This window comes from Abrus precatorius, unplaced genomic scaffold (assembly GCF_003935025.1).
Source record: "Abrus precatorius isolate BTA unplaced genomic scaffold, Abrus_2018 Scaffold9, whole genome shotgun sequence".
NCBI lineage: Eukaryota > Viridiplantae > Streptophyta > Magnoliopsida > Fabales > Fabaceae > Abrus > Abrus precatorius.
This window is the reverse complement of record NW_020874439.1, coordinates 16,610,937-16,636,557: the sequence shown is the minus strand read 5'-3', so window position 1 is coordinate 16,636,557 and position 25,621 is coordinate 16,610,937. Positions and strand designations below refer to the sequence as shown.

At 30.8% G+C, this 25,621-nt stretch overlaps 2 protein-coding genes across 2 annotated transcripts; both read left to right on the top strand.

Moving 5' to 3' along the window:
• Positions 1–4,885: 4,885 nt before the first annotated feature.
• LOC113850898 (laccase-7-like) lies at positions 4,886–7,630 on the top strand. Its single transcript, XM_027481420.1, has 6 exons — positions 4,886–4,978; positions 5,074–5,225; positions 5,690–5,934; positions 6,168–6,296; positions 6,393–7,361; positions 7,500–7,630. Exons 1-6 carry the CDS (start codon positions 4,886–4,888, stop codon positions 7,628–7,630), a joined length of 1,719 nt encoding a protein of 572 aa, XP_027337221.1.
• Positions 7,631–9,929: 2,299 nt separating this feature from the next.
• On the top strand, positions 9,930–13,899 carry LOC113850419 (laccase-7-like). Its single transcript, XM_027480965.1, has 6 exons — positions 9,930–10,042; positions 10,337–10,488; positions 11,525–11,769; positions 12,032–12,160; positions 12,623–13,594; positions 13,757–13,899. The coding sequence occupies exons 1-6, from the start codon at positions 9,950–9,952 to the stop codon at positions 13,882–13,884; spliced, it is 1,719 nt and encodes a 572-aa protein (XP_027336766.1). The 5' UTR covers positions 9,930–9,949; the 3' UTR covers positions 13,885–13,899.
• The last annotated feature ends 11,722 nt before the right edge of the window (positions 13,900–25,621 follow it).

Here is a 25,621-nt window from a genome sequence, read left to right as displayed (position 1 = left end):
CAGTAGAAAATAGAGAAAAAAAACTTGTGATCAACAAGAAGAGATAATAGAATAGTAAAAGAGAAATAAGAGATAAAAAAGAATCTTAGAATAGGAGAAATTTCTCTATAAAAGCAGAAAAAGAAGAACGAAGGAGAATACGGGCCAATTTCAATGAGAAGTTATTACTTAGAATACTAAAATGCTCTTTGTAATTTTAAATTCAATATTTTGATATCTTTGTATCAACCTCTTTTAAGTACAATACAAGATCTATTTTGTAAGTTTAAACTTATTACTCTTAACTTTATATATATATATATATAAACTACTAGTCATAATATCATTGAAATTTCAAAATATTTTTAATATATTTTTAATTATTAATTAAAATTATTAAAACTCATAAATTTTATCTTTAATTCACTAATATTGTTTATCTCGCTTTACATATTATTTGTAAACAGAAAATATTTAAAACATTTTTTTAATGATAAGACAGAACTGTGAATTTAAAACCAAAGAGAAAGCTGATTGTAAGATATTATTACTTTATTATAGAAAATACTTTACAACTGCATAAGATTTTGAACATTTAATAAAACAGATTAATCATAATATATGAAAATAATTTTAGATTATAGATGCTGCTGTAGTTGGGTAATTTGCCTTTCTATTCCTGCTTTAGTTTTGAGGTATCATATATATATATATATATATATATATATATACATATAGTGTCTTACTAATTGGTATCTCTCTTTCCTTTGGTACTAAGTTTCCACAAATGAATTTCGTTATCTTTGTAAACCCTTACACAGGTCTTAACAAACAAATAAATAAATAAATATGGTATCATGTCAGCAACTGTAATAATAAAAGTTGAAAAAATTGTACCAGACAAAGGAAAAAGTGGAAAAAAGATGCCACCGGGGTGATCTAAACGCTGGTACAGCTAGCACACTCTTACACGTATATCCCATATGCAAATACAAGAGAGTAGTGATATTTCACATTATTTAATTCAAAAGGTTGAAAAAGATTGCATACGTTGATACCGCTATGCGTATAAATTCGGAGGCAAAACCTGGTTGCACTGAGTACAAATACTAGTGACTCGTTCCAATCAAATCTTGTGCATATTATGAAATTGGTAACGGTTGTCAACTTGTACCTAACAAAGAGGGCAATACTACAACAAATGCAAAACGATTTCTTCTCGAAGGAGTTTCGCATTGGGAAGTAAGGTCCATAGATCACGAAAATAGAAGGAAACCGCATAATTTGGAGCTCAATAATCACTATCATTACCAATCTAACTATCTTTGTTCCATCAATCCGCTATTCGCTATTCTCTATTCGCTATTAGCTAACGAACTTGACCTTAAGCTCAAAGTTCCCTTCACTTTCTTTCATTACGTTCAAACCTTTTTAATTAAAATACTAGTTTGTATTTTTTAACATATATTAAACTTTATAAATTTTTTATTTTTCTTTTATATTTTTTCTATTTGACGAGTGCTACCTTGCCTTTTTTATTTTCTTAAATCTTTAACTTTAGACACACTTTCTCTGTATCATATAATTTTAAATTTTTTTATAATATAAAAATAGTTAAAATTATCGTATAAGTGCATTTATATTATTATACTTGTGATCAGTCTTACTCGACGATTTTCTTGTGGAAGTACGTTATTATATTACTATTTTTTTTGGTAGAAAAATCAATTACTGCAATGTTTTATTAAAAAAGTTAAATTGTTTGACTCTTCTGTAATACCATATATTAAATTTAAATACTTATATCATATTATTTATAATCTTTTTCTAGAACACGATGTTAATAATCTAATTATTAACTCATTTTATATTATTTTTTAATATATAAAATTTTGAAAATTAATTTATTTAATAAAAAATTTTAAACTAACAGTTAAATTAAATAATTTTATATTTTATAAAAATTTATTAAATAATGCAAATGTTGAAATTTAACGCATGATATTAATCTGAACATATATTTCTATGGAAAGTAAATTATAATATTTATAATTTTGGATACACATACAGTATCCTGCATTTCTAGAAGATTATATAATGTTACTCTCTATAAATAAATAAATAATAATTAATATGTAAGATACGCATGTGCATGCTGTCGACATGAATAAATTTTCTATTATATATATGACAACGCTCATCACCATCAACCCAAGTAAAATTTGTTGAATTATAATTTATTAATAAAAGTAAGTATAAATAAACAGCCTCTCGTAAAACATTTACACTCTATTTGGTTTGGAAAAGAAAATAAAAATTACGTAAAAATTAAAAAATAAAATTTTTTATTTAGTATAAATAAATATAAAAGATAGTGAAAAAAATTAACTTTTTAATAAACTTAATTAAAGAATATAAATATAACTTTCTAACTAAGAACATATAATATTATTTGATTAAATAAAATATATATTTGAATTTATTTATCGTAATAATTTTATAAACATCTAATTTTTTTTATCAAATGAAAAAAAAGAAGCAACCCTTAATAATTAGCACAAGTGTTGAGAAAAATATATATAAGTAGGGAATACGAACAATAGGCAACTGATGATGATACCAAAAAATGAAATTTTTTTTTGTTAATTTCACTTTGAGGTCGTTCATTTTAAGCTTCTAAAAATAATGTTTTATGGAAACATAAAATTTTTATTTCACTTTTCTTTTTTTTTTTTAATGTAATAAGCTTTGTTTTTATAAAATTGAACAATTTTAGTTGCTTAAAATTAATCTTAGAAATTAAAATTAAGATTTTTCATTAATTAATAAAAAAATGACAACATAAACAACTGACGATGCATGAAAAAATTATACTCGAGATTACTAAATTTGCCATTATATATTATAACGCTCATCACCATCGAACTAAGTAAAATTTGTTGAATTAATATTTTTCAATAAAATTTTATATAAATGTAGAGGCTCGGGTAAAACATTTACACTCTGTTTGAAAAATAAAATAAAAAAATAAAAGTTATGTTATTTAGTATAAAAAAATATAAAAGAGGGTGAAAAATTAACTTTTTTCTTGAATATTTAATTTTGTACCTAAAAGGAACATGTTCATTATAATATTTTCATTTATGTTAGTTAATTATTTTTAAAATATTTTATTAAAATAAATATTTCAATTTATTTAATAAATTTTTTTAAACATCTTATTTGATCAAATGAAGAAAAGCAACCCTTAATAATTAGCACAAGTAAATCGCGAAAAAGAAATATAAGTAGGAAATAAGAACGGCAGGTAACTGATAATGTACGAGAAAATAAAAAAGAATATATTAATTTCACTTTTTAGTGTTGATTTTAAGCTCTTAAAAGTACCAAAGTTTTATTTAAAAATAAAACATTTATTTCACTTTTGTATTTTTGTTGTAATAAATAAGTTTTATTATAAAATTGAACAATATAATTTTAGATTTTGTTAATCCCAATTCTAATAATAAGCAGTTAATAATAGTAAAAATTTATTAGAAAGAAAATTATTTATTACATTTTTATAACTTCAATACAATAATTGTATATTTTTTTCATAATTTTTTTTTATTTGTAAATGTTTAAACTCAGTCTTAAAGCTGAGATTAACAAAACTCTATAGTTTTATATGCTTAAATTAATCTTAAGAACTAAAGTTAAGAATTTCCATAAATAAAACCGATCAGAACATGCGAAACTGACAATGCATGAAAAAACACAAAGAAATATATATTAATGAAAAATAAATAAAATAGCAACCACCCCTCCCCCCTTTCATTTTATTAACATAGATGCGAGACTAAAATTTTTGTGGCAGCTATACTTTTCTCTTCTTGTTCTCTATGTTTCTTGCATTATTAAGATGATTTTTTTTTTTTTTTTATATTGGAGATGTATACTATGACTGATGCTCGTGGATTCTGATGATTATTTGTTCTTGTTCATGTATTCAGTGTCCCCTTATTTTAGTTACCTGGAGTCCCATATATAATCGATTATGGATTTAGTTTATGGTTGAATGGACCAAACCGGTCCAATTAGATATGGTAAGGTTTTTAAAATACCCATTTCCCTCTCCTCTGCTGCGTGTGTTGTTGAATATCCATGAATTATTTACTAATTAAAATATAATTCCAATTATCTATTTTAAAAAAATAAGAGCGTAGAAAATAATTGACTTGTCGTAAGGAAATTTTTATCATTTCCTTGCAAAAATAAAAGATATCAACTAGATGTGTCCCTATTTTCACCTTATGTTTTTTCTTCCTTTCTCACTGAATGTCTTTGAATTATATTAAAATTAAAGGTCGCATTCTGACTTTCGTAACGAGATAGACTAGTATATTAACCAAGTTATAACACGTCTCCATGCAAGCACAATGCACATAACTACTTAGAAATTGTTTCTGTTATGACTAATCAAACTTTTACCACCCTGCAATAGTAAAATTTCGCAAAACGTGATACAAAATTAAAAATATGGTGGTGTATCATAGAAGTGAATAAACAAGGGTATAATATTTTTCCGGGTCACATAGTCAGAAACACAAGCAAAATCTCATATTCAAAATTCCCGGTTAGGTCAAAATTGCAAGCTATTGACGAATCGTAATTCTTCTTCCTTGTTGAACATTTTTACGTTTATATCTTCATTATGAATTTGCATCCTCCTCCTAATCCGGCGAAAATTCAAATCCTTTTATCAAAACCTATTGCAAATATTTTAATGATACCTAAAACGCACAATTGTGGAAATGTCAAATCTCAGGTGTTCTCTCTATATATATTTACTTCATGATCATTCATTGGAACATCATAAATAAGCACTGATTTATTTCAACTAACTACATCATCACAATCTTACAACATGAAACGTTTTGTGTTTGCTCTAGCATGGACTTTTGCTCTTCTGCTAGCTTCTTCGTTGGCTCATGCTGCTATTGTGGAACACACTTTCAATGTATGATTGAGCTAGTTAATTGGTTCTTCTCCCTTTTATGGGCTTATTATAATTTGCATTATAGTCACTAATTCTTTTGTTTTGTTTTGTTATAGGTGGAGGACATTCCTGTACAACGTTTGTGTCGTCGACAAGTGATCACGGCCGTTAATGGAACATTGCCAGGACCAACAATTAACGTTCGAGAGGGTGATACTCTTGTGGTTCACGTATTCAACAAGTCGCCCTACAATCTTACTATTCATTGGTAAATTTTTTCTCTTCTTTCTCAATAATGAGATAAATTCTATAGAAAGATCTACGGTAAAATTATTATAGAAAACACAACGCTGTTTGACCTTAAGAAATAATTAAATATTATCGACTTCAGTTATCTGCTTTATATGCTTATTATATATAAAGAAAAGATTACCATAAAAAATCAAACTACTTAATTTTAAAATTATGAATATATAGATAATTTTGAAAAGAATAAAAATAATTTTGACATAAAAGAAAGTATTTAAAAATAATTATTAAAGTTTAAATATTTTAAATTATAAAAAAAAAAGTATTAAATCACGATTAAGTCTTGTGTCTTAAAAGAAAAATAGCGAAATATGAAATCATTTAATTTTAAAAAATTGTGATTTTTTATTTTATCAAACAGGAGAGATTTTTGTACATGGAATACTGATCAAATGGGTATATTTTACAATGCTATATATGCAGGCATGGAATTCTTCAATTTTTAACTGCTTGGTCAGACGGTCCTGAATTTGTAACCCAATGCCCAATACCTTCTGGTAGCAGTTATACATATAAATTTAACATAACAGGACAAGAAGGGACACTTTGGTGGCATGCCCACTCATCTTTTCTACGTTCCACTGTCTATGGTGCCCTTATCATTCGACCACGACTCGGACACTCCTACCCTTTCCCTAAAGTTTATCAAGAAGTGCCCATCCTGCTTGGTACTTTTTTCTCCCTTATTCTTCATCTTTTCTAAGTTCTTAAATCAATAAGTGCCCATCCGATTATACATAAACAGTCACGTTAAAATTATGTTAAGAAGGTGTATTTGTAACATTAAATGTTATATTTTTAATAAAAAATTACTTTGTGGTTCCTTAGGGCAATGTTTATAACTTAAAATGAACTATAAATCTAATTAAGCATTGATTCTGAAAACTGTAATTAATTGCAGGAGAGTGGTGGAATGCTAATGTTGTAGAGGTTGAGAACAATGCAACAGAAACTGGAAAGCCGCCAATTCCCTCAGATGCCTACACAATCAATGGCTTACCTGGCGATACATATAACTGCTCTAAAAATCGTAAGCCCATTGTTAAATTACACTTGTAATATTATCTTCAGTTCTCATATGTTCAAAACTTGAATACTTAATTCAGCACAAATTTAAAATCTTCAGAAATGTTCGAGCTCAAAGTGAAGCAAGGAAAAACCTACATGCTACGCATTATCAATGCTGCACTCAATGAGCAACACTTCTTCAAGATCGCCAACCACACATTCACAGTGGTAGCCATCGATGCAGCATACACCAAACACTACAACACCGATGTTGTCGTGCTTGCTCCAGGCCAAACCGTAGATGTCCTTCTCAACACAAACCAAGTCGTGGGTTCTTACTACATGGTCTTCACTCCATACCATTCAGCCCCAGGCGTAACAATCAACAACTTCAACACAACAGGAGTGGTCGTTTACGAGGGTGCCACGTCAGCAAAAAAGCCCATCATGCCAGACCTCCCGGCCCAAACGGACACTCCAACAGCCCACAAGTTTTACACCAACATCACTGGGCTGGCTGGTGGGCCCCACTGGGTACCCGTGCCACGTCACGTGGATGAGCACATGTTCATCACGTTTGGGATTGGCTTCGAAGTTTGCAACAACGTTTCAAGCCCAAACGGTTGTTCTGGGCAACCTCCACTTTCTGCCAACATGAATAATGAGTCATTTGTGCTACCAAGGGGTAAAGGGTCATCAATGTTGGAAGCGTTTTACCGTAATAATGTTAATGGGGTGTACACTAGAGATTTTCCGAATCAGCCTCCTTTTGTTTTTGACTATACCAATCCATCGTTGATGACCGATTTTATGGCCGTTGCGTTTGCACCCAAATCAACCAAGGTTAAGACATTTAAGTTCAATTCAACGGTGGAGATTGTGCTTCAGAACACCGCCATCATTGCTCCGGAGAACCACCCTATTCACATTCATGGCTTCAATTTCCATGTTTTGGCTCAAGGGTTTGGGAACTACAACTCCACCAGAGATGAACCAAAGTTCAATTTTGTTAACCCGCAAATACGTAACACCGTTTCTGTGCCAGTGGGAGGATGGGCCGTCATTAGATTCCAAGCGAATAATCCAGGTAATTATTGGTATATATATAATTTGAAAATACGAATTCTTATTTTATAATGTCTTAAGAATATATACTAAACGAGATTAATATTTTTTATCAAATAATTTTTTTATTTTTTAATTAAAATTTATTTGAACACTGTAGGTGTATGGCTTGTGCACTGCCATTTGGAAACTCATTTGCCATGGGGGCTAGCCATGGCTTTCGAGGTTCAGAATGGGCCTACCCGTTCATCCACTTTGCCTCCGCCACCAGCTGATCTTCCCAAGTGTTAAGTGTGCATCATTAACTTAAAGGAATCATTCCTTACATATTTTTACATTAAGCAAAAATAAATATTTCTTATTAATATTAATCCACTGACCTTAATGTGGATTCCTAATATGATTTGTTTGATTGATAACAAGAAATTGTGTAATAAAGGGCGAAAGGCTAGCCTTTTCTTTCAACGATGTACTTTGTTTATTTGTTATTATAAATAAGATCCTTTAATTTTTTTCCCCTGTATGTTATGTTATCTTCTAATTAAGTACCAAGAAAAATAACTAAATTAAACTTCATAAAATATGAGAAGTAAATAAATTCGAGTTTTGTTACAATTACTCACTACTCGTTCAATCATTCTTGTGGAGTTCTAGAAATGATGTTTTTATATTATCTTGCATATAAATTTTGACAAGGTGTTAAATTTGATTAACTGAGATATTGGATCATCATGCTCGGTTTATGTTCTTCGAAGTGAATTATTATGTAGATGTTAATAAAGCAATTTAATTATTACGATTACGAACGTATGTAAATAGGTGGAAATGCTCTTTATATATGCCCGCACTCGTTATTAAAAAAATGATAATTAATATGTAAAAAAAATACTTAAAATAAAATTGCATTGTAATGTGGAATTATTGCAGATAATATTTGCAAACCTTTATATGTTTTTAAAAGCCAAAGAAAATATATTAATTAACAAAAAGCTTGAATAGAAGAGCAAGATAGAAAGTATAGATATGTTAAAAAAGGTGTTGAAACAAAATTCCCCTAGAATAGAACCCTACATCGAGAACAGGATCAACAACCCCTTGCCTTCCGATCCAAGCGTGGAATAGTAGCCCTTGTAGTGCTTTCAAATAAACGGCTCACTGCTGTATAAAGAGAAGAGTAAGGCACGCGAATACAGTTGCCAAAACTTTATATTTTAAACAATAGTGTACGTATTTATAGATGTTGTATAAATGAACATTTCTATTAAAAAAATATATTACATATGCCATTCTTATCACTTCACTACCTTCCTTTTAATTTTATTTTTTTAATTACGATGCATATATAAGTGTGAATTATTAAATACAAATAAATGATTTTAAGTTAAATTTAATTTCTTTTTTATTTAACATTTGTGTGTTATTTTAATTTGAAAATATCCGTGTAATTAATGCATAAGATATTCACAAACAATATATTTTTCACATTTATGTCAATGTCAAAACTAATAAATAGAGTGTTAATTGTTGTTATTCTCTAAGCATAGTACCACTACCAACTATTGTATTAATGACTTTAAATATCCATTACATACACTGTTTATTAGTATTTAGTGAAAGTTTGAAAACTTATCTCAAGCGTACACCACAACCATAAACACTATTAATGTCGTTCTTAACTGTACTCATTACTTTGAACTACATCAATAAAAAAAAATACACAAATATCGCTTATTATTTTAGCAGAGACATATAAAAATAATTATTTAAATGGCTAAAAAATGTCTCATTTTAAACACGATCGAAATAGCTATGATGAAGTGTTTGTCAATAAAATTATACAAAACAAGAGGTTCTAAAATTATTTTAAACATCACAGTCAATATTTATACACGTAGAACACAAAAGCAACTAGTTAAGTGAAACTAATATAATTTCCTTGTATAAAAGATATGTGCATGAACCTTCCCCGGTTTCAACTTTTGCGCCCATAATTTTCCTTCAACTGTGAATTTGCATGAATTGTAGAAAAAGCGCACCCCCACTCTGACTTTCATTACCAGATAGACAACTTGATTATTAACTAATTAGCTCAACGTCTGCGTATACAACGTGCTTAATTTATTACAAATTGTTTCCGTTAAGACTAGTAAAACTTTAACTACTACAGCGATGGTAAAAGTTCCCAAAATTTGAAATCATGAAAACTAAATATTATAAACAAAATAAATAATTAAATTGAGGTGTTTAGTCAGAAGTCAGAGGCTCATCCCAATCAAAATTTCCACTTAGATGATCAAAACAAGTTATTGACTAATTGTTGTTATTTCCCATTTTCGATCCTTCCGAAGAAAACCTAAACATACATTAATTGATACACATATATATATACTTAAGTAGAATGATAATTTATGACTATAATTTCCTTCTAATGTGGCAAAAATTCAAATGCTTTTGTCAAACTCTGGTTGCAATATCATAATTATGTATACTAAAAACACGTTATCGTGCTAACGTGAAGTCTCATGGGGTCTCTATATATAGGACTCGTAATTTTCGCTTGAAGGGAACAGACTCAGACGTTGCTCAAATATTTCATTCACGTCCTTTAACATGAAACGTTTTATGTTGTCTTTGGCGTGGGGTTTCTCTCTTTTGCTAGCTTGTTCCTTGGCTTCTGGGGCTATTGTGGAACATACTTTCAATGTATGGCCTCCCTCGTTCTTCTCCTTTTTCTTTCTTTAAAAGAGATGAAAGTGTATATGCATGCATCTATCTATTCATAAATTTATATACATTCATACATATATATTATCAAGAATGTTTGTAACACACTTTTAACATATCTCTTGGCATTGATATTTTTGTGTATTGAGGAATGTATTCTTAAGTGACTTGGTTATATGTATGTATGTATTAAATAAGTTGAATTCTCATTGTATAACAAGCTATAAACTAGCGTCTATTGCATGAGATTCATTAAAATTTCATTTATCGCAGGTAGGTAACTTAACCATACAACGCTTGTGTAATCAGCACGTGATCACTGCAGTTAATGGAGGATTGCCAGGACCAACGATTAACGTTCAAGAGGGTGACACTCTTGTGGTCCACGTATTAAATAATTCACCCTACAATATGACTATTCATTGGTAAATTTTTCCTCCTCCTCAAGAAAATTATTTCTTGTATGTACACATATATGTGGAATAATTCGATAATAGCAAGTGTTGATTTTGGTAAATTTATACCTTTAATAATATTTTATAAATGTATAATAATTTTTAGAAATTCAAGAGTTAACATTCAAACTTGATTAATTAGATTTCATTTTTTATCATAATTGAAAAAGAAAATTAACGCTACAACACGTATAATTTTTTTTTTTTATAAACTACACTAATAAAGGTTATTTTAACCGTTGACATTTTTTTTCGTTAACAAATAACATTAAAAAAAAAATTGTTGGACAAAAACGTATATTAATAAAGTTATTTTAATATTTAATAATTTTTGTGTGTCAGTAAATGACAATTATTTTAATGATATATGAGTCAGGAATCTTTATAAGACATATATAATTAAGTTTTGATAAAATTACATTTTTAATATTTTTTATAAATAATAAATTTCGTCAATCTAAATATTATTGTTAAAATGTCCATTGGAGTTTTTTTTAAAAGATAACTTAAAATACAAGCCCTACATCAAATATTGATATTCAAAATTAACTATAAAGTTTCAACTCTCAGATACTCATTTTTAAATTTTAGGGGATTTAATATTTAAAAAAGTTTTATATTATAATTTATAAGTCAAGGTTTACTGTACTTTTTAAAATGACAGAAACTATTATATCATCGTATGACTTAATAAAATAGACTTTTTCTTCGAAACTATCGTGATAATTTTGAAGACATTTTAAAAAAAAGCAAAAGGTTTATCTCACGTTTACTATATCCAACTATTTAGACATTAAGTCTACCCTTGTATTAAATAATCCAAAAGGTTTTTCTAAATCTAATTTGTTCCAAGGTGAAAGTTTTCTACGTGGAAAAGTGTCTAACATTTCGGTTATTTTTTTGACTACTAATATAAGAAATGATTAAATATTGCAACAACTATACAATTGCTGTCATACATATTATTAATATTGATTATAAATTTAGGAATGGTTCTTGTATGCAGGCATGGAATATTTCAAATTTTAAGTGCATGGGCAGATGGCCCTGAATCTGTGACTCAATGTCCAATACGTCCAGGTGGAAAATATACCTATAAATTTAACATAACTGGACAAGAAGGTACCCTTTGGTGGCATTCTCACTCATCTTTTCTACGTGCTACCGTTTATGGAGCTCTCATCATTCGCCCTCGACAAGGACACTCATACCCATTCCCTTCAGTTTACCAAGAAGTCCCCTTAGTAATTGGTATTATTTGTTCTTTAGTAATTTATCATGAATTCATCTTTACTATCAGAAACTAAAATTGTTAGATGGAGATATATACCACAATAGTTTTACTTTTACTTCATCTTTAACATGATTTTCAAACAAAATGCCTAAGTACAAATTTATCTACCTTGTGCTTGAATTCAATAGCTAGCTTTTATTAGAAACTAGTTTATATTTTTATTATGCTTCCAACAAGTAGTAACTGTTAATTTTGAAAACATTTGATAACAAAATGCAGGGGAATGGTGGAATGCTAATGTTGTTGATGTTGAGAACAATGCAACAGCAACTGGGCTTCCTCCAGCTACGTCAGATGCTTACACAATCAATGGATTGCCTGGCGATTCCTACAATTGCTCTCAAAATCGTATGTCTACTCTTTCTTTATAATTTGCAACAGTTTCATATATTTGAAGATTTTCAACTCTAGTTTTCTTCAAATTTTAATTTTCCTACCCATACAAATTGGTCGTGACCAACATGAGAGAATGCGCATATACTCTACAATATTACAAGTGCATTTCATCCAAAATGACCAGTATCTTTTTCAAAGTATTGATATTTGTCTTGTATTAAATAAGGAGTAAAATTTACAAAAATAAGTGTCATCTGCAAATAAGTAGCACGTCAGAAAGAGTTAATTAAAAAATATTTATATGCAATAACAATAAAAATAATTCATTAAAACTAAACATTCTTTTAGAAGCAGCAAAATAAAAATTAACTTGTTATGAAAGTCAAAAAACCATTAGGATCTAACCTAAGTATACATTTTCTCAACTCAAACCCGTTTTGTTTCACATTTAAACTTGGGCATGCAATATTTCAGAGACATACCAACTGCAAGTGAAGAAAGGAGAAACGTACTTGTTGCGCATTGTCAATGCTGCACTCAATGAACAACACTTTTTCAAGATAGCCAACCACAGCTTCACAGTGGTAGCCGTCGATGCTTCATACACCGAAAGCTATAACACGGACGTTATTGTGTTAGCCCCTGGCCAAACTGTCGATGCATATGTCCACACAAACCAAACAATAGGTTCCTATTACATGGTTTTCACCCCATACCATTCTAACCCAAATGTGGCAATCAACAACTCAACGACAAGAGGAATTGTCGTTTATGAGGGTGCCACGTCATCCTTAACACCCATCATGCCAGACCCACAGGCCCAAGCTGACACCCCAACGGCCCACAAATTTTACACCAACATCAGTGGGTTGGCTGGTGGGCCTCACTGGGTCCCAGTTCCACTTAAAGTGGATCAACACATGTTCATAACTTTTGGGATTAGTTTAGACCATTGCAACGCTCCAGGCCCAAATGGCACTTGTGGTGGATTAAACTTTAGATTTTCAGCAAACATGAATAATGAGTCATTTGTGCTACCTAGTGGTAAAGGGTTATCAATGTTGGAAGCATTTTTCCGCAATTCAAGTAGTGGGATATATACTAAAGATTTTCCTGATCAACCTCCGTTTGTGTTTAACTACACTGATCCAGCGTTACAAACCAATGGCACCGACATTGCCTTCGCACCAAAATCAACTAAGGTGAAGACTTTGAAATTCAATTCAACTATACAAGTTGTGCTTCAAAACACAGCTATTCTTGCTGAGGAGAATCACCCTATTCACATTCATGGCTTCAATTTCCACGTTTTGGCTCAAGGCTTTGGGAATTATAATTCTACAATTGACGAACCCAAGTTTAATTTGAATAATCCTCAAATTCGTAACACCATTGCGGTGCCAGTGGGAGGTTGGGCCGTCATTAGATTCCAAGCAAACAATCCAGGTTCGTGACGTGATTAAATCAAATTTTATAACGTTTGATGATTTGATTTTAATAACAAAAAATTGAAATCACTCTTATTTAAATAATTATAATGGTGACAATAGACATGTGAGAGTGTTATAAAAGCTAATTGGTTTCTTGCACGTTATAAACATTATGTAGGTATATGGCTTGTGCATTGCCATTTCGAGACTCATTTGCCGTGGGGATTAGCCATGGCTTTCGAGGTTGAGAATGGACCTAGTCCTTGGATGCTGCCTCCGCCACCAGCTGATTTGCCCAAGTGCTAAGTGAACAATGCATCAATACACACTCAGGCCTTATAAACTTTTAAAATAAACGATGAAGAATTTATCAACTCTTACTATTGATTATGTGAATTCCTGATTCAATTTGTTTGATTGGGAATAAAGCAAGTGTAATAATGGGCAAAAGGTTGTTATAATTTTTCTGTCACATTGCTTGATGACGCTAGTTCATGTACTCATTTAAAAGTAGGATGATTCTATTTTTATCAATATATATTTTTATAATTTTTTCCTAAATGCATTAGGCAATATAGTCATTGGTAAATAGCATATGTGAATGAATAACGAAGAAGGGTACTACATTGACGCTTACAAACAAATTACTTATCGGAAGAACTTTTAAGACATTTACGCTGTAAATTGAATAAAGTATATCAAATTTCCATCGTTTACGCGTATTCGAATATTGAAAATTATTCTTTCTTAAGATTATCAAGACGCAATATATTAGAAAGGTTCTCACACAGTAAACGCTAACTCTAACCCGAATATTAATTTTACGCTTAATTATACTTTTATATATTTTATTTTATGTATAATTTTGTCTCTTTAATTTTAATTATTCACATTTAATTCTCTTAATTATTTATTGTTCAAATTAAATTATTCACTTTAAATATTTCATTCAATGATTAACAAAACAAATATAATAATAAAATAAATAAAATTATTATGACTTATACATTTTCTTTAGTCTTTTATTTAAACATTTTATATATTTTTCATTCAAATATTCATATAAATAAATAATATATCATATTTTCATTATATATTTTTTAGTGTTTGAATGAAACTTTAGGATAATGAATTTAACCTAAACAATTTAAAAATTAGAATTATATATTTAAAAATTTTGACTTAAATATCCATTTTTGTCTATTTTGTAAGAAATCTCGTTCTACCTACCAAATAGCTAGGTGATATAGTCGTCCTTACCTAGCATACATGTAAATTGAAGTCAACTTTGAAGGGTTGTTGTTTTTGAGGGAGGATATTTCTTCTTGAAACAAAATAAATTGAAGTCAACTTTCATTATACATGTGAGATATAAGCAGATATTTAAATTTTAAAGTTATTACAATTAGTCAATACACGGGTTTTTACATTAATAAAATAAAAAAATTAAATATTACATATATATACTAAATTAAAAAGTTTTACAAAAATATTTTAATTTAAATTATACATCGATTAAAATCAATTTTATTATTACCATAGTTATATATATATATATATATATATATATATATATATATATATATATATTACATAAGTCGATTTAAATCGGTTGTAATGATATATTGTAAAAGTCGATTACAATCGACTTTTGTGCATTCCTTTTAAATAGTTGAATCACGTTTTTTATTTTAGTTTCTAGTCATTGGACAAATTTTTATGGACTTTGAAACTTAAATCCTTCTATTTTTAAAGCAAAAGAATCCATGAAAAGCATGCAATACATTTGAATTACTTCTGTTCTGTTTATCTCATCTACTGCAGGACATGAGAAATACTTTTCTCCAATCATCTAATAACTATACGTGCTTTATCACCGTAATCAGTTTATTTTTCATTTCGGATTGAAATATCAACTTCCGAGTCATGTATGGGCTGATGCATTTCTTGATGAGCTGGCAAGTTGAGGCGTTAAAAGGAATAACAAGCTGGTTTGGAAGTTGTGGAGTCACCCAGACATTACCTCTGCATCTTTAGCCGACATGAAAAATACAAATAAACCAAAAGTCTAATTATCTATTAGGTATGATCAGCTATACGGACCGTACAATGTCATTGGGTTCAGTCAACAAATAAACAGACATTTTTACTTGAAAAATTTCCTCGTAATTTCGGATGCAAAAGCTTCCTATCTCCTAAAGTATTCAATTTATTATAAAATCGTAGGATAATGTAGTACCACAACATGTCACATGAATAAAAAATATAAGCAGTACTGGTCTTGGTCACAGCAGAAACATGACTTGCAGTTCCCTCAAAATTACATGAGTACTTTAATTTAAGTTGAAACTTTCCCGAGCACAGTCCAGAACATCTAGTAAATATCAATTATAGCATGTCAAGAGCATAACCAGATTACAAATTAATTAATTAATTTTGAGTTTAAGGATTTGCCGATGTACTTAATCACCGGTTCATGAACCACTGGATTAATGAAAATCACATTGCAAATATATATTTGGCCTTATTTGCATTTGTGCATCAATTTTGTAGACCAATTAATATTGTTCCCTCTTGTATAGGGAGGAGAGCTTTGATGCAGTTCTGTAAGTGTCAAATTGCCTTTTCGGAAAGGATTATTAACATCTTCTGTAAGTAAATTTATTTTATTCAACTATTTAGAATGAAAGTATTTTTTTAAATAAAAATCGATTATAATCAAATTTTTTTTATAATCGAATTTTACGTTGTATCACTATAATTTATTTAAATCGATTTATATAAATGTATAACTATATAGTAATAAAGTCAATTTTAATTGTCTTTGTATAATTTAAATTAAAATATTTTTGTAAAATTTTTTAATTTGGTGTATACATGTAATATTCAATTTTTTTATTTTAATTGTTTATATATATATATATATATATATTATATATATCTTGTAAGATGAATCAAAATTCTTACAAATTAGTTGATAATATTGGAAGAAAGACTGTTACAGAAGTAAAAAATAATTTCAAAGGAATTTTGGCCCCTTGTTTCGCTGATGTTCCCTTTGATTATGAAATTAGCCTTTTACAGAGAGTACGTTCAAATCCTGTAGCAGAATTTTATTTTATTTTTATCTCTTTAGCTTGCTTGCTTTTACTGTTTATTAGTTATTGTGTGTCTGCCATTGTTGTCGATACTTCTTTTTATTGTTTAGCATACCCATGCTTATACGGTAATTCTGCTGACACTTTTGTCTTATTTCTTCGATTTACTATTTAGTGGACTTATGCATGTATGACTTTTCTTTTTGTCAAATCTATCTGTATTCATACGGGTAAAAATTTTATGGCAATTATTTTTGTTGTTACAGTAAAGATCTTCTATCTCTTCCAGTAGAGTTGGACTGGTGCTATTATGTATCTCATCATCTTCTTTATTTTTTGATGTTGCATCTATGCCTTTAGAGATTATTGTTTGCATTATCTTATTAAATTTTTCTTTAAAACATGCTGCACTAACACGAGCTAAAAGTCTAGATTTTTGGTTGTAGGAACAACTGATTATTTTTTCTCAAGTAATATTGAACTAGTTAATCTTGAATGAATTGGAGATTTTGTAGTTAAAATTCTAAGATTGGATTGTAACTACTAATCTATCTTTTGTTTTTTAAAGAGGTTCAAATTAAATTTGTTTTATCATTTAACTTTTATAACTCTTACTAATGATTGTACTGCTGACTATTCTACTAGTTTAGTAGAATATTCTACCTAATAATCCAGACAATTTTTTGATTTATTATAAAAGATATAAATTGATATTTTTGAGTAAAATTTCTTTTATTAATAAAGTATTATAAAGTTATTTTAACTTCTTCAAGTATATAGAGATTACTAGTTCGAAGTCATTGAACTATTAATATAACTATTTAATAAATTTTAAATTTTTTTTTAAACTGTATAAATCATGAATGAGTGACTGGTCTAAAATATAAGATATTTTTGCATACACTGATATAGTCAAAATAATTATATTGTTTAGGTTGATAATTTATTATAAAATTTTTATAATGGTAAAATGGTTTACCCAAATCTTGTATTGTCAAAATATCATTAATTTTAAAATTAAGAAATATTGTTTCTTGTGTTTTTAAATCTTTATGATTGATTAACTTGATAGATTATTTATCTGCTAAGATAAGTTTATAGAATTTTTTTTGTTGTTGTGAGGGATTGGTACAAAATGATAGTCTGATAGAAAGATTTTCTTTACTATTTCAAATCTAGGCGAAGAAAATTATTCTAGTTTAATGGGTAAGATAGGGATACAGTCATACTTTTCAAAATAAAGTGTCTATGTTGTTTTTATGTTAGTTGATGATAATCTTAGAATAGTAAATTTATTGGAGGAAGTTGTTATTTCATTTGGGATAATGGTTTTTGGACTTTGTAAAGCTTGTAAGTAGTTGGCTTTGATGGTATTGTGGAAGTTGTGGTTCAGAACATTTTTTTCTCTGTAAAAATTCTCTTGAAAGATAGTCAAGTAAATTTTTTTAATAAATTCATTTCTAAAGTTTTTTTCCCCCTCTTTTGTAATTAAATCATTTAATTTTTTAATAAATTTATTTTTTAATGGTCCTTCTTCTATTATTGTTATTAATGCTTGTGATTGATATCTTGGTTAATACATTTAATTGAGGTTGTATGCAATCTTTACAACCACATAATCCTAATACTAGACAATAAATGTTCTCTTTTTCAGATTCTTGAAAACTATGTTTAATTGATAAATTTTATTTTTTATTGTAATTTTCTCATCTGAAATTTCAGATTTTCCTGATTTAGAATTTATTAATATTGTTGATAATACTTGTTTTAATTTCTTACTTTCTAAAGAATTAATTTTTTTATAATTCATACTTACTACACTTCTAACATGTTCCTTTGAATTTGTTATTCTTTTGATAATTTTTAGTTTCTTTTGGTTTATTATTTGTTGGTTATTTTGTTTATAATTTTTCTTGTATCTTCTTTGTTTATAAGATGGATTATTTTGAGGTTTTGCATGTTTGTTATTTTGTTTTTGTATTTTCTACTAGGCGCTTGTATTGTTTTAATTTCATATTGTTCACAAAAAGTTTCTAACTCTCTTCTATAAGTTAATTTTTCTTTTTTCATTTGATTTTGTAATTTTGTATCATTGCAAACTCTTAATTCTGTATCCACTATTATATTATGTATTTGTTCTAATGTTAAAGTTTCATAATTAATTCTTCCATCGTATTTAGATTCCAAATTTTTTAATACTTTTCTTGAAAATAAAGTTGGTAATGCAGAATAAGGTGTTGTTGCATCTTCTCTTAATATTACTTTAGAGAAAAACATATCATTATAGTATTGATAATCTAACATTGTTGGTGTTAGGTTGGACTCCCAACTATGTGTCCAAAAAGTCTAAATTTTTAAGCTCATTTTCTACACTTAATTGAGGGAGTGAGAAGTCAGAAGAGTGGGTGAGAGAAGTCTAGATTGGAGTATTTTTTCGCAGCCTAGTGTGTGTATTTTCACAGAGAGACATCAAAAAGAAAGAAGGGGAAGTGAGAGAAGAAAGAAGCTCCTGACCAGCTACTTCATTCCTTTGATATCTGATTCGATCACCGTTGGATTAGGCTGAAAATTTTATAGCAGGTTCTTAACACGGTGCTCTTCGTTCTGACCATTCGGACTATCGATTGGAGGTCTGAATTTGGAGATATTGTCTTCGCACAGAAGCCCTGTTTTTAGTGACTCTGCACAGACCAGCCGTAGAGAAATCGTTATTTCTCCTTATTCAACCGTTGGATTGAGCTGAAACTTAGACAGTAGTTCCCATACGTATAGTTCTTTGTTTTGATTGTTGGGATCGTCGATTGGATATTTTGGTTGAGAGAAATCGTGTCTGAACAGCAGCTCTGTTTTGTGAGATTTTCTCTCTTTGGTTAGGCTTTATTGCTTGGTTGTATTAGCTGATTGTTTGTACAAATTTGTGCAGTATTTTGAGACTCTCTTGTAACCTCATTTGATTATAGTGGAGCTTGATTGATTGGCTTGAGCCCGTGGGTTTTTACTTCTGACATTGAGAGGGTTTTCCCACGTAAATAATTCTCCGTGTCCTTGTGTTTGTTGCTACCATTTGTTATTGTTGTTGCTCCTCACAGGTTCTTGCAAGTTTGGGAAATTGTTTCTGCTACTTACTTTAGATAATTGTGTTCTTCTGTTTGGTTTTCCCTAACAGAGTGGTATCAGAGCTCTTTGGGCTCTGGTTTTGGGATTATTTGACTTGCTTGAATGATGGAGGCAAATACAAAAATGATAGCTTTGAATGGTACTAATTATCATTTGTGGAAGGGCAAGATTAAAGACTTGTTGTTTGTGAAGAAATTGCATCTTCCAGTCTTTACTACTCAGAAGCTGGAAAATATGTCTGATAAAGAATGGACTTTTGAGCATTAGCAGGTATGTGGTTTTATTCGGCAATTTGTAGAAGACAATGTATATAATCACATTGCTAATGAGACACATGCTAGAACTTTGTGGGAGAAGATTGAGTCCTTGTATGCTTCTAAGTCATACAATAAATTGTATTTGTTGAATTGTCTGATGAATTTGAGGTACAAGGAAAGTTCTTCCATTTCAGATCACTTGAATGAATTTCAAGGGCTCCTAGATCAATTGTCTGGAATGGGTATCAACTTTGATGATGAGGTTTTGGGACTTTGACTATTAAATACTCTACCTGAGTCTTGAGAGACATTTCGGGTTTCAATTACAAACTCAACTCTTAATGGTGTTGTTTCTTTGCAAATGGCAAAGAGTGGTTCTCTTAATGAAGAGATGAGAAGGAAGACACAGGGTTCTTCATCTCAGTCCGAGGTGTTTTTCACAGAAAATAGGGGGAGAAGCAAGAAAAAGGAACCGAAGGGTGGTAGAGAAAAGAGTAGGAGTAAGTTCAAGTCAAGATACAAGAATGTGGAGTGCTATTATTGTCACAAAACAGGACACATCCAAAAGAATTGTTTTCTTTGGAAAAAGGAGAACAAAGACAAGAAGGGCAAGCAGAAAGAAAAGGATCATGATAATGATGATTGTGTAACTACTATTAGAGGTGATGATCTTGTTCTTCTTCGTGACTATGAGTCGGTTAATCTTGTATCTGATGAGAGCATATGGATAGTTAATAGTGGTGTTACACTGCATGTTACACCAAGGAAGGAGTTCTTCACATCTTACACTTCTGGTGATTTTGGAGTGTTAAAGATGGGTAATGATGGTGTGTCTAAGGTGATTGGTGTTGGTGATGTTTGCTTGCAAACCAACATTGGAGTGCAGTTATTACTTAGAGGAGTCAAACATGCTCCTAATGTTCGTTTTAATCTGATATATGTGCCTTTGCTTGATGATTGTGGTTATGACAGTCACTTTGGTTCTGGAAAGTGGAAACTCACCAAAGGTAACTTGGTTATGGCCAGAGGGGAGAAACATTCTAAACTGTATTAGACTAAAGTTTTGGTTGCTAAAGAGAGTGTGAATACTATGTACATGGAGTCATCTTTGTGGCACCGAAGGCTTGGTGATATCAGTGAAAAGGGGCTTAATTGCTTAGCTAAAAGGGATGCTCTTTCGGGATTAAAGAGTGCAGAGTTGGAGAAATGTTCTCATTGCATGGCTGGTAAACAAACCAAAGTATCCTTCAAGAAGCATCCTCCCTCCAGGAAGTTAGAGTTGCTTGAATTGGTACATTCTGATGTTTGTGGTCCATTAAAGGTAAAGTCATTTAGTGGTGCACTTTACTTTGTTACTTTTATTGATGATTGTTCCAGGAAGCTATGGGTCTATGTATTGCAGAGAAAAGACAAAGTGCTTGAAAAATTCAAAGAATTTCATGCTTTGGTTGAGAGGCAGTCAGGCAAGAAGCTGAAATGCATTCGTACTGACAATGGTGGTGAGTACTGTGGACCATTTGATGTTTATTGCAGGCAGCAGGATATTAGACATGAAAAGACTCCTCCTAAAACTCCTCAGCTGAATGGTCTAGCTGAGAGGATGAACAGGACTTTGGTTGAAAGAGTTAGGTGTATGCTTTCTGAAACAAAGTTGCCTAATCATTTCTGAGGTGAGGCTTTGCTTACGACAGTGCATGTTATTAATCTTAGTCCTGCAGTTGCTTTGAAGACTGAGGTGCCAGACAAAATTTGGTTTGGCAAGAATGTGAGCTATGATCATTTGCGTGTCTTCGGTTGCAAGGCCTATGTTCATGTTCCAAAGGATGAAAGATCCAAGTTGGATGCAAAGACAAGGCAATGTATCTTTATTGGTTATGGTCAGGATGAATTTGGCTACAAGTTATATGATCCTATTGAGAAGAAGATTGTTAGAAGCCGTGATGTGCAATTCATGGAAGATCAAACCATTGAAGATATTGATAAAGTGGAAAAGAATACACCCAAGAAAGATAGTAATCTGACTGATGGTAATCCGATATGGTTTCCTGTTCACAATCTGGATCATGTTGAGACTAATTCTAAGAATGAAGAGCAACATAGTGATGTTGATGACCAGCAGGTTGAAGATGGATTAGAGGTTCCGATTGATGGTGATCAAGGGAAACATGATGATGCATAAGAACAACCACTAGTTTCACCCAAAAGGTCTAACAGGCCTAAACAACCATCTAAAAGGTATGATCTTAAAGATTATGTGTTGTTGACTGATGATGAAGAACCTGAGTGTTTTGAAGAGGCTACTGAGAGTGAAGAAAAGAAAAAGTGGCTGGATGCAATGCAGGATGAGATGAAATCCTTGCATGATAATCACACTTATGACTTGGTGAAGTTGCCTACGGACAAGAGGGCCTTAGAGAACAAGTGGATTTTCAAGGTGAAACAAGACAGTAATTCTACATCTCCAAGGTACAAAGCCAGATTAGTGGTGAAAGGTTTCAGACAGAGAAATGGTGTTGATTTTAATGAGATTTTTTCAACTGTGGTGAATATGTCATCCATCAAAACAGTGCTAAGTTTAGCTGCTACTTTTGATTTAGAGGTTGAACAAATGGATGTGAAGACAACTTTCCTTCATGGTAATTTGGAGGAAGAGATCTATATGAAGCAACCTGATGATTTTCTTATTAAAGGCAAGGAAGACTATGTGTGCAGGTTGAGAAAGAGTTTATATGGTTTAAAGCAGGCTCCGAGACAATGGTACAAGAAGTTTGAGTCCTTTATGCTTGATCAAGGCTACAAGAGGACTACTTCTGACCATTGTGTCTTTGTTCAGAAGTTTCCTGATGATGACTTCATTATCCTGTTATTGTATGTTGATGACATGCTTATTATTGGAAAAAATGTTTCCAGGATTGACAGGTTAAAGAAGCAACTAGGCGAGTCATTGCCATGAAAGACATGGGAGCTGCTAAAAAGATTCTTGGTATAAGAATCACTCGTGATAGGAAAGAGAAGAAACTTTGGCTATCACAGGAGCACTACATTGAGAAAGTGTTACAGAGATTTCAAATGAAAAATGCTAAAGCTGTGAGCACTCCTCTTGCAGCTCATTTTAAGCTGAGTGTTAAATAGAGTCCTTCAAATGAAGCTGAGAAGACAGACATGAGCAGAGTTCCTTATGCATCTGCAGTGGGTAGTCTGATGTGTGCAATGGTATGTACAAGACCAGATATTGCACATGTTGTTGGTACAGTCAGTAGATTTCTGTCAAATCCAGGTAAAGAGCATTGGAATGCTGTGAAATGGATTTTGAGGTATCTTCGTGGTACTAGTGGTTTGAGGCTTTGTTTTGGAGGTGATAAACCTACTTTGGTAGGTTACTCAGACTTAGATATGGCTGGAGACATTGATTCCAGGAGGTTTACTTCAGGCTATATGATTAAATTTGCAGGGGGAGCTATAGCTTGGCAGTCAAGGCTGCAAAAGTGTGTAGCATTGTCTACCACAGAGGTAGAGTTCATTGCACTTATTGAAGCGTGCAAGGAGTTGCTATGGACGAAGAAATTCTTGCAAGAGCTTGGTTTTGTGTAGGACAAATACTTGTTGCTCTGTGACAATCAAAGTGCTATCTATCTTGGTAAGAATCCAACTTTCCATTCTAGATCCAAACATATTGATGTAAGGTATCATTGGATATGTGATGTTTTGGATGCTAAGCTGTTGGAGTTGGCTAAAGTTCATACTGATGATAATAGTGTTGATATGATGACTAAGGCACTACCAAGAAGGAAGTTTGAGTACTGTTGTAAGATTCGGATTGGCAGTCACCTCCACATATTTGTGAGGGGGGAGAATTGTTGGGTTGGACTCCCAACTATGTGTCCAAAAAGTCTAAATTTTCAAGCTCATTTTCTATACTTAATTGAGGGGAGTGAGAACTTAGAAGAGTGGGTGAGAGAAGTCTAGATTGGAGTATTTTTTTTGCAGCCTAGTGTGTGTATTTTTGCAGAGAGACATCAAAAAGAAAGAAGGGGAAGTGAGAGAAGAAAGAAGCTTCTGACCAGCTACTTTATTCCTTCAATATCTAATTTGATCACCGTTGGATCAAGGTGAAAAGTTTACAGAAGGTTCTTAACATGGTGAACTTTGTTCTGACCGTTCGGATTGTCGATTAAAGGTCTGAATTTGGAGATATTGTCTTCGCACAGAAGCCCTATTTTTGGTGACTCTGCACAGACCAGCCGCAGAGAAATCGTTATTTCTCCTTATTCAACCGTTGGATTGAGCTGAAACTTTGACAGTAGTTCCCAGATGTATATTTCTTCGTTCGGACCTCTGGGATCGTTGATTGGAGGTTTTGGATGAGAGAAATCGTGTCTGAACAGAAGCCCTGTTTTGTAAGATTTTCTCTCTTTGGTTAGGTTTTATTGCTTGGTTGTATTAGCTGGTTGTTTGTACAAATTTGTGAAGTATTTTGAGACTCTCTTGTAACCTCATTTGATTATAGTGGAGCTTGATTGACTGGCTTGAGCCCGTGGGTTTTTACTTCTCACATTGAGAGGGTTTTCCCACGTAAATAATTCTTTGTGTCCTTGTATTTGTTTTTGCCATTTGTTATTGTTGTTGCTCCTCACAGGTTCTTGCAAGTTTGGAGAATTGTTTCCGCTGCTTACTTTAGATAATTGTGTTCTTATGTTTGGTTTTCTCCAACAGTTGGACATCTTAAATTAACTAATTGTATTTCTTCTCTTTCTTTAAATAATGTTAGATCTCCTAGAAAGTTTTGTATAATTAAATATTAATGTAACTATTGCATCTTGTTCATTATTTTCTTATTTTACATGTGATAATATATATTTTTTGTTAGTATGATTCAAATGATGATCCCACCATCCTTTTAATTGTGCTATAAAGCCTTGTACTAATATTTAACGAAAAATACTCCCTAAACTGTGAGTAGAAAAAAGACTTTCGATGTAGTTTAATTCTACAAGGGTGAATAGTTTCAAATTTAAATAGCAATAGATGTGTGTGGTTTCTTTCCTTTCTTTTGATCTCCGATTTCTTCCTCTTTTTTTTTTCTTAGTATTTTTCTTCGCTTCAGAAACTCTTGTTCTTCATCTTCTAATCTTTTCTCTTTTGAAATTTTTTTGCTTTTCCCCCTTCTCTTTTTTTAGACTTCTCTTCTCTTAAAAATTTTACTCTCTTCTTGTAAATTTTTGTTGCCCCCTCTAAAAACTTGTTGCTTCTCTTTCTGAATCTCTCCTTTGACTATTTATATTGGTATCCTTTTTCACATTTAGGTTTCATAAAAATTTAAATTTTTCAGTTTTTCCTCTTCTCATGTATGAAACAAGCATTGATTTATGAGTTTATTTTTCAGCACTATTCATTTTCCATTTCCTAAAGTCAAATCAGAGTTCCTCTTGTTGTTTAAATTGAATCTTATTTTTTTTTAAAGAAAAATTATTTTATTTTATTTTTGATAAAAATAGAATAAGAAAATACAAATTAAAAAATTTTAAAATTTTTATTTTTTATTTTTTATTTTTTTGAAAAAGGACAAAAATT